General features: G+C 38.3%; 1 protein-coding gene across 8 annotated transcripts in view; it reads left to right on the top strand.

The window, feature by feature from the left end:
- TENM2 (teneurin transmembrane protein 2) overlaps nt 1-16,619 on the top strand; it is a 557,904-nt gene that overhangs the window by 481,545 nt on the left and 59,740 nt on the right. For 6 of the 8 annotated variants that reach the window (XM_085073436.1, XM_085073435.1, XM_085073434.1 and 3 more), the window contains one exon: nt 683-895. In XM_085073436.1, coding sequence (XP_084929562.1) covers nt 683-895 — 213 coding nt within the window. The remainder of the gene's footprint in view (nt 1-682; nt 896-16,619) is intronic. The other 2 variants (XM_085073437.1, XM_085073433.1) reach the window with 1 other exon arrangement.

The following is a 16,619-nucleotide window of genomic DNA, read 5'->3' as shown; positions in this document are numbered from 1 at the left end:
GCACGGAGGATGCAGCTCTGCTGGTCTGTCCAGTGTACACTAGCAGATTTTTTAAAATTACTTTTAATTTAGTTTGCTTTTACACAAAAATGAAATACCAGTTTTCATCAGAATATGAACAGACCAGCTTCTGAGAGCCTGTAATTTTCATCAAAGCATTCCTGTTCTGCTTCCTTTCCCTCCAATGTGCCCACGGCACGGGCAAGGCTGGCTGTAACTCAGTTTTCTCTCCTAGAAGTGTGTTCTGTCGATGTGAGCAGCTGTAACTCACGGTTTTCTTTCCTAGAAGTGTGTTCTGTCAATGTGGCCAGCTGTAACTCAGTTTTCTCTCCTAGAAGTGTGTTCAGGACTGTGGCCGGCACTAACTCACTGTTTTCTCTCCTAGAAGTGTGTTTTGTACATGTGTCTAGCTGTAACTTGCTGTTTTGTCTCCTAGAAGTGTATTCTGTAGACTGTCTGGCTGTAACTCGTGTTTTCTCTCCTAGAAATGTGCTCTGTAGATGTGGCCAGCTGTTTTGCTGTTTTCTCTCCTAGAAGTGTGTTCAGAACTCTGTCTGGCTGTAACTGCCTGTTTTCTCTCCTAGCAGTGTGCTCTGTGGACTGCCTGGCTGTAACTCGTGTTTTCTCTCCTAGAAGTGTGCTCTGTGGACTGCCTGGCTGTAACTCATGTTTTCTCTCCTAGAAGTGTGCTCTGTGGACTGTGGCACCCACGGGGTGTGCATTGGCGGAGCGTGTCGCTGTGAGGAGGGCTGGACAGGAGACGCCTGTGACCAGCGAGTGTGCCACCCCCGCTGCACGGAGCACGGAACTTGTAAAGATGGGAAGTGTGAATGCAGAGAGGGCTGGAATGGGGAGCACTGCACCATTGGTAGGCAAACGACAGGCACCGAAACAGGCACATATTGCTTTCTTTTCATAAATCGTAGAGACATAGTTGCTGTCGTGGACTGTAATGGGCTGTTCCCTTAGGGACCCAAGTGCTCTCAGATACTCACCTGACTCAGAGTGTGTTGGGAGAAAGGCAGATAGGCTCTTGGAATCATTTCAGATCAGTAACAAACTGGTTTGGAGAGAAAATAAAAAACAACAATAAATTCTACATTAGTAAGTAAAGATTTAACAAATGGTCCATCCTGCTATCACCTGAGCCAAGATTTTCAAACTCACCTAAGCACTCCTTTGTGTGAATGGGCTCTTTTTTAATGTTCTGCTCTGATGCATCAGTGCTCTCCTGCTGTTGTAATTCGCATCTGAATCACCTCCAGCAGCAGCACCACCCAGAGCAGGGCTCAGATGGTGGGATTGAGTGTTGCTGGTGGTACAGAACAGCTCCCTGCATTGTCCTGTGCTGTGCCAGTGGCACTAGGGTTTGCACAGGGACAGTGCCAGCATGGGAGGGCTCTGGGCTGCTGTGAGCCACTTCCCCGAGAGCCTGCTGCTGCCTGCAGCCTCAGCATCACCATCTCAGCTGGGCTCTGGCAGCCTGGGGAGTGCAGAAAGGTCATACTCACACAAAACAATGATCCTCTCAATTACTGTGCTTGAGAATTTACTGTGAAGAGGAATTAATTGTTCCTAAGTGAAGTTCTTTATTTTGTCTCTACAAGCAGTCAGGCAGTCTGTTTGGATTGTTTTGAAAAGTTACTCAGTGGAGAAAACTGTGATTTTCCCTGAGCTGTAATCAAAAATGGAAAGTTCTCAGGGATCACATCCCTTCTGAGTAGTCTGAGCAAATTTATCTGGAACAAGAGTATCCCATATACTGAGACTGTGAGATTCAGGAACATGTGCTTTTCTCCAGAGAATTTTTGGAGAGCTGTGAGGTATGCCTCAGAAGAAGTCCAAATCCAAAGTCATGTTGTTTTTCATTATCTTAAGGTGGTGAGTTTAACAAAAGAGTAGGTCAATTGAGATTTTCATGGCAATCAGGGACCTTAATGGGACAGTCCAATTACAAGTGAATTGTTATTTCTTTACTTAAAGTATGGTGAGATTCTTGCATCCCTCAAGCTGTTTTTCTTTTTCATTCCCCTCTGATTTCTCTTTGGATATACAAACCATTTCTGATACACACATGAGTTGGAAACTAAAAGTGTTCTATTATTGGAGAGATAAAAAAAAAAAAAAAAGAAAAATTGATACATATTTTCAGGGCATATCCTTTGATGTTGTGGTGCTGCATGCTTCTGCCACACTGTGTAATATGATTTAAATCAAAGCTTTTATGACTGAACACTTTGTGACCAACACAGATGCAGAGTGTTTTTTTCATAATTGCTTTCAGACTTCCATCATATCAACATACCTCTGCTAGATTAAGCCAGGCATTTTGTTTTCATACTAAGTTCTTCCCAGATCTTTACAAAATGCCTTGTATATATATTTTTCAGTAAATTCTGTAATAATTGCTTATTTCAGAAGTTGATGCTTTGCGCAAAATTTGTTTTACTTTATAATCTCTTAGTAAAGTGCCGATGTTTAGAAGTAATTAGTGTATGTAAAGTGTTCATTACTGTGCAGACAAAAAGATGCCTTTTACCAAGATCTCAAAAGTATTCCGAAAATTGCAAGCTGAACTAGTGAACTTTGAAGTGAGATTCTAAGTCTAATTTTCAGAGCTCTGAACTAGATATCTTCCCTATTATTGATGTATATAATCAATTATTTCCAGAGGAAGGGTGATAGTTCTAAAGTGATTAAAATATGCATGAGCTTTCTTTGTTTGGTACATATTAGAAAGATTTCCTAGAAACTTAATGTGGTCCTGCCTGTGGCAAAGATGACACTAGTGCAAAAAACTCAGGTATTCCCTTCTAGTTATTGTGGATCAAATTTATGCAGTCAGAAGTTGTCTGCTGCATGCAGACAGACATTCTTGTGACAGGCCTGTGTTAGTAAGAATTTTCACGTGGTCATATCCTGAGGCCATTCACAAAAGCACAAAATGTGATGCCAGGAATGGGATTCAGTTCAGAGGGACAACTCAGCGTGATCCCACTGGCTCTTGTTATATGGGGCTGAAGTACAGAGTTCAGAGGATAAGGATGCTAAAAGTGATCTTTGTCAGTATTGGTGAGAAAAATGCCAGAAGTTACCACTGGAAAATTTGTGCTTAGAGTGAATTGATACTCTGGTACAATGATGAGTTGCTCAAGATGCTTTAAACGTCAGAGTGAAGAACTAAAATGCACTCAGATTTTACAGAAACTCATTGTAAGTTGGAGTACTGCCTTTATGGTTTCATTTTCAGCTGGAAGTTTGACACACCATTTAATGTCAGAGTTACTGCAGTGTCCACCTAAAAAGACACCACAATTTAACCCTTTTTGGAAGATACCTGACAAACTGCCAGTCTGTTTGTCCTAAGGCAGAAAATGCAAATCCCATAAGAGAGGTTATTTACTCTGAATTTCCATTTTTGCTACACCTTCTGAAATGAAGTCAGCAGCAAAACTTGCTTTGATTCCAGTCACTTTAGGCCAAGTCCACTTAGAACAAATTGATCTGACTTGTGAGGAAGAAAAGGAGATTTCTGTTTACAAACCATTTTCTTTTGTTTGCGTTTCTTTACCAGTTTCATGTGCTATATTTACATGGCAGTGGAAAAGAAGTCATCATAGCAACTTGCAGGTATCCAAGTTCATTCAGGATATTTTACTCTATTTCATATGAAATTAGGCTTTAATAGATGCTTGACAGAATGCACACTCTTTGTCATTTCATTGCTGAGTATCTAAGCTCAAAAGTTTCAATAGAAGTGCATTTTTTTTCTCTGAATTACCTGGTTTAAGAAAAGCACTCAGAAAATCCTCCCAGAACAGCAGTGTGAGCTCAGTGTTAGCACAGTGTTTGTGCAAAGTAGCTTTTGCCTGTGTGCAATAGAATTATGTATGAGAAACAATGCAAATAAAAATGCGTGAGTGTTCCAAGTTACACAGATTTTGTTAAATCTATATCCAAATAATGTAGAAGTGAAAGGAGGGGGTGTCTGGTCTTGCTCAGATGCTGTTTGTAGCAGAACAGAACTTCAGTTCACTCTGCTGCTTCAGGTAAGAAAAGAAATTGCTTACTGGAGTGGTGATAAAGAAAATTAATCTTTTCCCAGTGCAAAAATAGACCTGTCAGGATATGTTTATTAAGTGATTACTATTCATTGATTGCAATTATGGAGGAAGTTATAACTAAATAATAGAGGGTAATCTAGATGAGGAAAAAAATATTGGAAAACTAATAACAAAGTGAAAGAAAGGTACAGAAGTTGTTAATCTTGAGGCCATTTCATGACAGAAATTTAAGATGGAGGATTTAGCCTTTGCTTGAATCATCTGAATGTTGTTAAAGCATGCTGTTATAAAACAGATCTGTTACTTTCACTGATAATAATATCTGGATGTTTAAAACTGTTGTTTTTAAATGCTTGCAGAGGATGTTCTGCATATAAACTGTCAAGATAGCATTCCAAGGACAGTGGGATATATATGGAGATCTTATGAAACAGTTGGAAATACCATTTAAAAAGTGCAATTCCATCTGTAATTCATATCCCTGCAGCATGAACTCTTATTAAGTTATTGGTAAAAATCTCACACTGAGACCACTGAAACCAGGATTTAATCCTAAATATTTACAAGTAAAATTTAAATGTCTGCAAATGAATCTTTTAAGGTCAGCTCTCCTTAGAAGGTGATATTAGATGAGGATTTCTTTGTGGCAGCCTGTCATATTCCCAAGCCTTGCTCTTGTCTCCTCATGTCCTACATGAGATAGAGGTGAAGCACTCCTTTGCAGACAGAAAGTGGGAAAAGACTGTACTCCAGGCTATTTGGTAATATGGATACTCTGCTTCAGATTTTCATCCAGACAGTTCTTATCTTTTATGTTCCTTTTCTTTCATTTCTCAATGCAAATGAGCTATACCCCTGGTAGAGACACTGAAGCTGAGCCTCCCCCTGCCTGCCTGCCTGAGAGAACACAAACAGGTGATGTGTCCATCTCTGCCGGCTCTGCTTGGGTTCATTTAGCTTGGAAAAAACCTTTAAGATCATCAAGTCCAGCCATAAACCTCACACTGTTCCTGGCCTTGGTACTCCTTGCTGAATTTTAACTCCAGAGGGGGAATCAGCCACTTTCTTTCCCCCGCTGAGTCCTTGGCCCCTGTACTGAAACTGTCAAAATCGTAAAACAAGTTCCTTAGTAAATAAGGGACTTGGAAATCTCTGTTAGTTCTGTATCTTATCTTCTATGTTTTCAGGGCCTTGAATAAAGGAGAACTATTTGAAACAAGCTGGGATTCTCTAACCTACGTAATGGAAAATAACCTTATATTTTCAGATGTATAAAAATGTACAGAAAAAAGAAAGGACTCTGTGTCCAGGATGATTAAGAAGTTTAAGTTACAGTACAAGATATTTGTGTTAAGTGTTAGGAAAAACCATGTTACAGTAAATGAAAACCTGAAGTAGGTTGTCTAAGAAAGTTGTGAATTCCTCTGTAATGCATTTTTTAGTGACCATTTAGACAAACATCTGTCAGGAATAACAGGTAATTCATCCTGCCCTGGGGCAGCCGGCTTACCAAGAAATCATTGAATTCCATGAGCTCTCTTTTAGTCTCTTAAATGAGCTTAAAAGGATGCATTTCTTCTAAGCACTTTATTTTATAACGGCCTACCTTAAAAAGCTGTACTGTCATTCCCTTTAAGACTCTAGTGCCGTTCTTGGAAGTAGAATTGATAATTTATCCAACCAAGGAGGCTAATCTATGTGTTCTGTATTTGCAGAACAATGGGTTGTCGATGTGGATATTGAGCCACTCTGAAACAAACTTAAACCCAGTAGGTAAATGCTTTAAATACTCTCCCTTTCAAGGACCAAGAATCACTCAGGTGGACACTATGTGGACCATATTCCACCTCTGGTTCAAATAAAAATTTGTTTACCAGAAGTAAAAAAGAATTTGTTTACTAAAAGTGCTTTGGGATGACCCTTCCAGCTTTTAGACATATTTATGTTTTCTATCAACTGGATGGAATACCAGAAGTAAAGATTTAGTTTTTTTACCTAATCATGAGCTCAATAATCAATAGAAACATTAATAATGTGGCATTGTGTTATCTTTGGATATAGCAAGGTATTTTTGTCCCGTGATAATGCTCTTTGTGTCAAAGATTTTTTTTTCTTCTACTACTGATTTCTCTTGTTGTAATTACAACGGTAATGATTCAAAGATGAGGCAATTTTCAGGAGAGATGGAAAGTGTGTGGGAGGAGGCAGTGGAAAGCCATCGTATCTGACAAAGAACAATTTAGAAGGCGCTAGATATATTAGACTTCTCCAATGCATTTCTAACTTAAAATTAATCTGTAACAGTTTATAACCTATCAAGGCATAAAAAAACCTCTAACAACGATGACAGGAATCTAGATTGCATGCTCTGAGGAGGTAGGAACACTTTTTTTCATTTTATTTGAAAAATGCATAGAATATTTGGGTCATGACCACTTTCCATTACTGCTGATATATGTTGGTCATATATATGTGATGACATGGCCAAAAATGTTCCAGATGCTGGCTGTTTCTGAATGTGCAGATTCCAGTTCGTCATCTGTTTCAGTTATCCTGCTGTTCTTACACCTGGAGCAGGTTCCTTGTGATGCAGCCTTTCTGGCCAAGCTTTCACTGGAGTTGTAGGGTGGTTCCCCTGTGCCTCTTCAGCAAAGCAGAAAAGCAGCACAGGTACCTCATGAGGCAGCCAGAGACATTCTCAATGATTTCTGTCACTTGCTGCACATCATTCACATTTTCACTTCTGTCATTCAAACACAGAGAGACTCAAAAGGTAGAAATTGGCCTTTAAGTGTGGAATTTTGGCCACATATGTCATGTTACATTTTATACTTAAAGCCAAGGAAATGTACTCATCACTTAGATAAATGGTCATCTAGCCCAGCATCTCTGTGCTTCAGTAAAGGTGCAAGTTCCTGGGAAATAAATTTCTTACTGGAAAGCTAATGCTTTTCATCAATCCCATTTGCTATTGAGGTGCTTTGTTGGTTTTCTCATCTTTGTCATCTTTTATTTCACCTCCAAGACTTCTGAATAAAATCTCTTGGCTGTAGAGTCCCCACATTCCATAATATATTGATAGCTCTTGCATGGGGATTTCTGGTTCTGGTTTGTAACTTTGCAAATTCCTTTGCCAAAAACTGAAATATACCAGCTACTTTTGTGGATCAGGGATGAGTAAACTTTCTGAACAATTTCTGTAGCACTAAGGAATCCAGAACTACAAAATGCATCCACTTAATTTTATCATAGCTGAGCAAGGTAGCTGATTATGAATACTTGGAAAGAAATATTCTCTGTACGGATTTATGTAGGGTGAGAGTGGTTTGACTTTCAGGGAGTTTAGAAACAGAATTCCTTTTCATTTGCAGAATTTACACGGGGCAGCTGGGGATCTTTTTTGGCTGAAAGGCAAGCTTATTCATGAGGGAGAACTTTCCTGTTTGCATTCTTTGCTGAGGGCTTCCTGTCAATGATTGAAACATGTCACAGCTCAGTGTCAGAACACTTGAGTGGCTTTTTTCTTTCTCTTTTCACAGGATATTTGCAGAACTTGACCTTATTTCTTCCCTTTCTTGGGGAAAAAAAAAAAGTGTATGTTTTCAGCAAAACTTCCTGTATTTTGTCTGGTACTTCAAAGGTGCACCCAGAAAATACTGGTGAATAGTTTCCCAAACTAAAACCACATTTCTTTTCTCTCCTTTTGGAGGGGCTTCTGTATGAGTTGTATTGATTTTCTGGCCAATTCTTGAACTCTTAAAAGACCACAAAAAGGGGGGAGGGCAATCAATCAGGGAGCTGATCTAACTTAGGAAAGGGCAGAGCCGATTATGCTGTTCATAGCAGTATTCCCAGAGTCAGACAATCTTCTCCTGCAGATAATATTTTCTGTATTATTTTGTACCCTGTGGTGTCAAGCAGAGCTCCAGCAAGTGAGTGAATGACATGGTGTTCTGGAAACAAAACAACAAAGGCAAGGGAATGCCTGTGAGAGGTCAGTGGCATGGATTGTGTCGAGATAGAAAGGCAGTACTGGATCTGGAGAAATAGATATGTATATACATATATATAATATTTATAGTTACTAAGAAAGAAATACAAAAGGGAGCAGTACCTGCCCATCCTTTTGAGACCTGCTGGTAGTGTTCCTGTGAAAGATACCCATTTCTTGATCACTTGCATTCGTGCTTATACACTCTCAAGGTATGATTCTTGCATCTTCAGTATCAGTTTCACATAACCTGTCATGCTTGAAGATGCAAATAAGCCAAATGTGTTTTGCCTGACTGCTGCAGACTCTATGGAATAATATTGCAGATGCAATGGTTTGCAAAGGTGGGAGGTTTTTTTCACCTTCTTGCCAATTTAGTATCAAATTAACAGTAGGATGCATTAGAAGTTACAGACTTGTCTTCCTCAGATATTCGATGCTTTTGAAATTCTCTACTCAATATTTTCCTAGGTTAACGTTGTATTAAAAATATTAATGTCAGAAATAAAAGGGAAAAAATGGTCTCTGTAGCACCTCTGAACTGTCAGATCAGGATTTTGCTGTGTGATCTATTTAGGGCTTCGGGGAAAAATGAAACTACTGAAAACCTTCTCTTTAAGCTGTCAGTTCTCTCTTGTGCAGTAACTACTCACTGAGGATGAATACACACTGATGCTGAATATTGATACATCCTTCTTTCACTAAAAGCCCTTACTTAGACAGTTTTTTAAAAGATCTTAAGGAATTAATATGGGGACTTTTTCAGAGCACAAGTTATGAGGTATCATGAGCCATTCTTACTGAAGAAAGTTTTTACAAAATTTATATTATCCAGCTCTTCTCTCTTGTTCCTGCTTTCTTTCCATCCCTGTTCTGACCTGCTTATGAAATGCTCAATAGGATAAAGACACTTCTGGAGATTATTCCTGTATGCAGCCTCAGCCTATTTCATTTTACATGTAGTTTTTCTATACATATAAAAAGAAGCAAAGTTTGCTGTCCAACACAAATCATCATATGATGTAATATATCTCATCTTCCAAAGAAATTGCAAACATAAGTTGGGCTACTGAAATGTAAGAGCTAAATACAATTTTGATTATTCTTAAAGGCGTTTGAATCTGATGTTGTAGTCCATGTCTTTATGTTGAAAGTGAAAATAATTGGACTAATATTGAGAGTGCTATTACCTGATTTATAGCTGCCAAGAAGTTGTGACCATCTGTGTAGATTTCTACAATTTCCAGCACATTCTACTGTCATGTTTTCAGTGATGAAGTATTGATTGACATGTAACTGTCCATCTCAGCCTGTCAGTTGTCTCCAAAACACATCCAGGCTGGGATAGATGGAGACAAGGCAGTGCTGGTGTCTCATCAATCCAGCAGCAGTTCCCAGGCATGCTGCTGAAAGCCAGAGGAAAAGCAGGACATGAGATATTAAGGTTACTCTGTTTGTCATCATTCTCTCTTCATTCACTAACGGGATTAGAGCAGAAAGGACTCATGGCCCAGCTGTTCCCTGAGGATTTTCAAATCTGAGAGCTGACCCTGAGCACTGCAGGCTGCACACTTAAGTATCTCAGTCAAAAAAAGTGCCCCTCTCAAACAGTTAAGCAGTTTTCATGGGAAAGGAGCAAGTTTGCTTTCACAAAGGCTTTGGTGTGACACGGATCATAACATTATCCTTAATGAAAATTTTGGCAGAGGAGACATGGCTGTCTGCTTATCCATGTAAAGCTTTTCTCCCTCTTGCTCTGCTACATTAAAAGATATTTTTACTCCTGCCTCATTGCAATGGGCCATTTCTGTGGCCCAGGAGTGTATCCAACATCTGGGATGTGCTGCCTTTTCTGGTGGTGGCTCCCTGGGTTTTGGGAGCTGTGCAGTGAGTCCCACATGTTCAGTGTGAAAAATCTCTGGGTTCTCTCAAACCCAGTGGTTTGCAAAGCTGCCCCCAGGTCCTGCCCACCTCACTGCACTTCCTCTGTTCCACAATGCCTTTTCACAGGCCCTGTGTATCCTGCAGTCTGGAACTAGGGCATCATCATTTTGATAAAAACCATCTAAGTTTATTGCTTTTTTCCCTAATCCCACTGGATTTTCAGTTTCTATTTGCAGTTTTTAACAGTCCAGTGCAAAGCAGGTTGATCAAACTCAGCATCAGTAGACTGTGGTCTAAGATAAGATACCATCAAAATAGCTGCTAGAAAAGGATTAGGTATTTCTTTTTTTAATGTTCTGGCTTGATTAGGGTAGATTGAACTACATGAGCTAATAGTTAATTGTCCATATATTTGAAAAGTATAAACATTCCTAACATTTTAGTATATTTTTACGTTAACTGGTGTAAAGATGTATTTCTTCTCTGGCTAAGTATAAAATTTCAGACGAGTTTTTTTTAGGTAGATGCTGGAAAACTAAAGTTATTCAAGAGTCTGAAAAATGAATAAGATTCATAATTCATCTAGACCACATATGTATTAATTTACCTTCAAATAGTTTTTCATAGCATTGAACTACTGAGCTGAGGAAGCACAGTGCATCAAGATGCAGTCCCTGTTCTGGAGAGAATTAGTAGGGATAATAACTTTGGTATCTAAGAAGTAAATATAATGGTGTCATTGTGATTAAAACCATTCTTTTTAATTAAAAACTAAATCAGTTTGCAGTGAAAAATATTACTAGGTTGCTAGGTTGTGATTTTAGCTTAGAAGCAATACTGAGAGGACAATCATCCAAAAGCACAAATTAACAAAGAAAAAAGCAAGAAAAAATCAGTTTAGGAATAGCATTTTTTGCCTAGATCATGGTGGTTTATTGATTTTAAAAGTGGTGCTGCTTCAAATACTGTAATTTTCCAATTGTTAGGAATCAAAAGGAATTGCTGAGTTTCTTGTGGAATGAGTTCCTCAAGAATAGCACTGAAGCTATTTTTGTACATTCACCATGTACAAACACAACCCCCTAAATGTCCCAGAAGATGCTGATTCTCCTAAAAACAGAGACACATTAGTACAGATGAGAGAACTGACTTTTTATTTTATCCACTGGGAATTCTAGAGAGCAGAACTCAGTCCCTGGTGTAGCATGTTGCCATCCACTTTTCAGCACAGTTTAAATATAAACTGATCTGACTGCTTTCCATTTCATAAAGCAAGGCAAAATGTGCTTTTGCTGGGTTACAGATCACTTATCTCTCAAACTGATAGAGGAATTAGCATTATAGCATTCAGTCTCACAATGGAAGATACTGTGCTCAGAAGTAAGTGGTTCTATTAAAAGAAGGGTGTTTCTCTTCCCTTTCCCTGTTTTATTTTTAAATTGCAGAATCCTGTGCATTTGAACCATAAAGGTATTGCTGTAAGCAGGGAGCCGTGAATCATTATTTACTGTTGAAAAGTGAGAACACAATATGACTGTTAAAATGTTTTCAGATTCTGATTAATCCTTACTTTTTTTTTTTTCTTTTTATTTTAAGAGTTGTTTGATAACAGTACAGGAAAAGCAGTAGCAATGTACCTTTCTTGTTTCCAAAAAGAAATTGAAAAGATGTTTTAGATTTAAGACTGAAAATTACTACTTAGGAGTTTGTTAGGGTTGTGAAATGAAGGTTAATGTTGCTCCCATGTGGCATCACTAATAGACAGCTGAATCAGGGCAGGGGGAGTATAGTGACACAGATTTTTAGATACAATTTATCTTTTTGTTGGTTTTTTAGAACCTAGGAGCAAAACTGCTTTTTGTTACTGCCTCCCTTGGATCATTATTAATTGATTCTTTATCATGAAACCAATCCATATATATCTTCACTGCATCCTGTGAATGTTTGATTTTTGGTAAATAAGTCAGCAATATTGATTTGGAATGGAGAAAGCAAAGCCTTCCATATTTAGAGGAGAGGCTATCAGTTGTTCTTGCATAGAAGGCAGAAGGGGAAATGAAAAACCCTACACAGATGTCTAAGCATTCCCTTGCTGCTTCAGTTTTCCTTCATTCAGATCCAGAGCGGCCTGGAGATCTTATCAGACTTAGGATTTTTCATTGGAATCTTTTGTTGTAGATTCCATAACAATTTTGATTGCTCATATGCTGAGTAAAAATGTGAGTCAAAATCACTCAGACCCACGTTTAATTACAAATGGTAGATTGTATACTTAATCAGAAGGGTTAATTAGCTATGAAATGTCACTCAGCAGACTTTTCGGATACACCTAAAATTGTTTGGATACTCCTAAAATTGTTAATATTTCCATATCACATGAAAGTTTTTAAAAATACAATTAAAACAATGCTTATTACAACCTAATTATATCCCCATTCCTTTTAATCTTTCAATCTTCCATACACAAAAATTTGCTACGTAAAATCTGTCATCTTTGACCAGTATTTGTGTTTCTAGTTACCATGAAATTCCTAAGACACTCATTAACTGATTTAAAAGGATGACTGCATGGGAAGTTTAAAGTATGAGATGCTTTGTAAAGGGAAATATTTATTCATCAGAACTGGGGGATGTGTTCTTTCCATTGAAGATTGCGTCTATTTCTTCAAGTTTTTTAGTTACAGTTTGCCCTACTCTATTAGGGATTTTTGTCAGAATTTCTGAGATAAAACACTGCAGTTTTAAAAATTCTTAGCAAATTGTATATAATATATCTGATTTATTAAGGTGAGCATTCCTAATGATATTAAATGGGAGAATTCATAGAGTTATTTGTGGGCTATGGCCCCAGATTTTAGTTATTTAATTTATTTTCTGTATTTTAATGCTTGAGATAAAGATGTTATGAAACGTGAGGAGAGATGCCACTCAAAAGTGAACCAATGACAGTGAAGTGAAAAGGAAAATGCCAGTTCTCTACAGCATTGCTTCTGATTTTTTCTCCTGTGACTAAAGATTATAGGATTATTAAAGATGAACTTTCACAGGGCTACTGCTACCAATCCCTGACTTGAATTAGGTAACTTCAGTGCAGCCTAGGAAGTAATTGCAATTAGTAAGTCCTTTCCTTCAGAGTGAAAAGCAGGAATTCCTGCTGGAGAACGCACGAAAAAGTCTTGTGTTGACAGATGTGTACATTGAGGAGCAAGGCTGTGTCACTAAACTGCAGGAGAGTTTCTCCAGTGAGTGACACCCAGTTAAAAAGGATTTTTGCAGAAACTTCCTGACTGCTTACAGCAGTTATCAGGGTAAATTGGATATGCACTGTGCCTGATTAAGCATATTCCCACATGTGTTTATCCTGACAGCCAGAGCTGTCCCCAGGTTCCCTTTGCTTGATTCTGATCAGTGAAATCTTACAGAGTCAAACTGCAGCCACCTTCAGAAACATTCTGCTGTTGCCAGGTGTTCTCTGGTCAGCTGCTGGTGGCACAGAGGGAGCACACTGGAAATCCTCTGCAGCTCCAGTCTGGGCAGCACTGTCTGGGTGTTCCCAGCTGAAGAATTGTTGCTGAGCAGTGGGAGAAGGCTGCACACTGCTCGGGTTCACAGCTTTGAGCTCTTTAGCAAATGGTCATTAGCTAAAAGAAAGACTAATTAATATGTTTCTAATATGTTCCTTGAAATGTGGTGGCAGTTCAGCTGTGTGCAGGCGATGAGCAGTGACACCAAACCCCACTGAAATGATGGCAAACAGGCAGTGTGGTAACCTAAATGATGATTTTATTTGAGCACTGAGAGTCAGTCATGCTAGCCTTCAGGGAAAGGCTCCTGTTCTGGTACCTTTGCCCTGGAACTTTTCTAATAACCTGGATAGAAAAGAGAAGAAAAAAATTTTGACATCTATTTGTTCTCTTTAGAGATACTATGAGCGACTAACCCTGTATTTTCAGCATTGCAAAGAAAGAGTTAATTATACAAAAGTGGAGCAAATTGTCTTTTAGATGTCCCTTGCAAAGACCTTAGATTTATTTATTATTTGTTATCAGAAATTCCTTTTAACTGGTATTTGTTTCTTCTTTTCCTTGTTTGTTTGGGGGTTTTTGTAAACTAAAGCAAATATCCTGACAATACATAGTTGTGCACCTTTTTGCGTGACATGAGTCAGTGAATGAAGTGTATTAATTCAATATACTGACTGTCCTGGCTATACAATCCTATTGCAGCTGAGGTGGAGTGGTCTGTAGGTTTCTTGACTGCATTTCCCACTCCCTTACCTTGTGTTTCTCTTCCTGGAAAACAGTCCCAGTGTAAGTAGTGGCAACCTGCCTGCCCTGGGATGGCTTAAAAACTGTCAAATATGGATGCAAGGCAATCAAGTTAAATGTCTCCTTGGTGCTTCTGATGGCTTCAACAGAGAAATGGAAAATAAATGCTCTGCCCAGCAGCAGAAAGACTTAAGTATTCGTTCCAGAGAATTAAGGACACTTCTAGTGAGGCGAGGGGAGGAGCAGAGCTATCAGTTGCCTGGTAGTAAATATGTTTAATGTAAAGCAAGCAGAGCTTAAAGAGCTCGTTTCTCTTCCAAATTTCTTCCAAGTGCAGATTAAACACTCTTGGCTTTCTTGGGGGTGAGATGGAGAAGATGATCTCCCTAGTAGATCAAAATCACTTCCACTGATTTATTTAATATTTAAATATCAAAGCAACTGGCTGTATCTGAAGGATTATGAGGTTTCTTCCTTCACCATGTAGGCAGATAAGAAAAGGAACAAAAAGAGAACTGTTTTATGCATGCAGGATTTAAACCAGTTCATTTGTGAACACATTTTTATTTCTGTAGCTTTTATTAGTTATTTGTGCAGTTGGTAGATATAGAAATTGGAAAATGGCATGATATTCATGAGGCTTATGTATATTGACGAGGGATGCAGAATGGTGCCTTGCACTTTAGAATTAAAGGGATGTTTATAAAGTATATTTTACGCACTGAAATATTCATCTTCTATCCCATATCTGCCAAACAATTCAGCATACACAAATACTAACATAACTCAGAATACACTGCTTATCTATTTTAATTTGTTTTGCATACACTGCCTCTGTGGTGGAATACTGCTCCTAGGTCATGAGCATTATTTCATACTTTGTTTATATTCAAACTCCATAAATTCTAGCCTTAACAAACATGTGAGATATATTTATTTTAATATTCAAATATCCATTATTTTTGGTCACTTGTAATCATGTTATACTGCCATGAAGATTTAGGATTACTGCAAGCCAGAAGGCGTATGAGAAACAGTTAGTGTATTGCTGCTGTTTTTCATTCCTAACTATTCCACAACGCTTTGTAAAAACTTCTGGGTTTTTCTCTGGCACTTTCTGTGGATTTTTCTTTGGGACAGCCAGAATGTTGGAACTCTGAAGCCCAAACCCATGCAGTGTACAGCCATTTAATGGAATCAATGTCATTAATACTTTAAGAAGATCAGCTGCAAAATATAATGCACATGTCTATATAGTGCTTTTCATCCTGGAGGGATTCCAAGGTTCTGTACCAAATTTAAGGGACAGAACAGACTAATCTGCCACACAGTAATACAGGAAACTGCCTACTTCTGTTAAGGCTCATATTTATTCTTCTGTTAGAGATAACCTGCACACTTACACAGGATCAGCATTTGCATACCTGAAAGTTAATTGCTAAATTATAAATTCTATGCAGGCATTAATATCTAATGAATAGCAAGCAATTATATTTTAATAATGCCTGAGAAAACTGGGAATTCCTGCCCTGAGAATTATGAGTTATAAAGCTCTAAAACCAAAGGGATCATAGATAAATCAGTTTAGAAGGGATGTCAGGAGGTCAACTGGTCCAACCTCTCCTTCACAGTAGGGTTGTTATGAGGTCACACATCAGACTCAGCCCACAGTTTTTAGGGCAGATTTTCTCCAACCCCACTGTGCCACTGGCCAGGCTGAGACCACTCAGTGCCCATGGTGTGAATCTTCTGTAGTGTATTGAACTGCATATGCAGTTTATAGGATCTGCTTGTTCTCACTGCAGTTCCCTGCTTGTTATTCGTGTGTGTGTGTGTGCATGAATCCCATTGCTTCTCATCCCTGAATTCAAATTGAATATGAAATATTCATGTAAACTACTATTAAGTAGCAGTGACATAAGGGAAGCAGTTCTGTTTGGTCACTCTAAATGCTAACTTGGCTTATTGGGCACTTTGATTGACCTAAACTCTCTATTCTGTTAAATTTTCTGTGTGTTAAAGAAGTTATGGTCAAAGAAATGCAATTAGTATTTGGAGAACAAGTGTGTAATAAGTGATTTTTATTTTTTATCTATATGTGGAGGTTCTCAGCCAAGGAGTAAAGGAATGCATTCCTCCTCTATGCCATATGTGGAGGATTTGTGAAGTGAAAAAAAATATTTTGAAGCTAATGACTGAACTGAGACAGTTTTCCTCCAAAAATCCTAAATTGCATTAAGTCTAGATTGCATTGTAATTAGGTTAGATATTCTTTTAAATATGAAGTCAGTGTTTTGTTTATTGCCCTTCAATTGACTGAATTTACACATCCTGTCTGATAGGTCACTTTATCGTTATGCTGCTGCAAAACTATTTATATAGACGTTATTTTTGAGATAAATCCAGCTTGAG

This window comes from Lichenostomus cassidix, chromosome 13, assembly GCF_008360975.1.
Source record: "Lichenostomus cassidix isolate B80296 chromosome 13, HeHo_3.0, whole genome shotgun sequence".
NCBI lineage: Eukaryota > Metazoa > Chordata > Aves > Passeriformes > Meliphagidae > Lichenostomus > Lichenostomus cassidix.
This window is presented reverse-complemented; position numbering and strand designations above follow the sequence as displayed.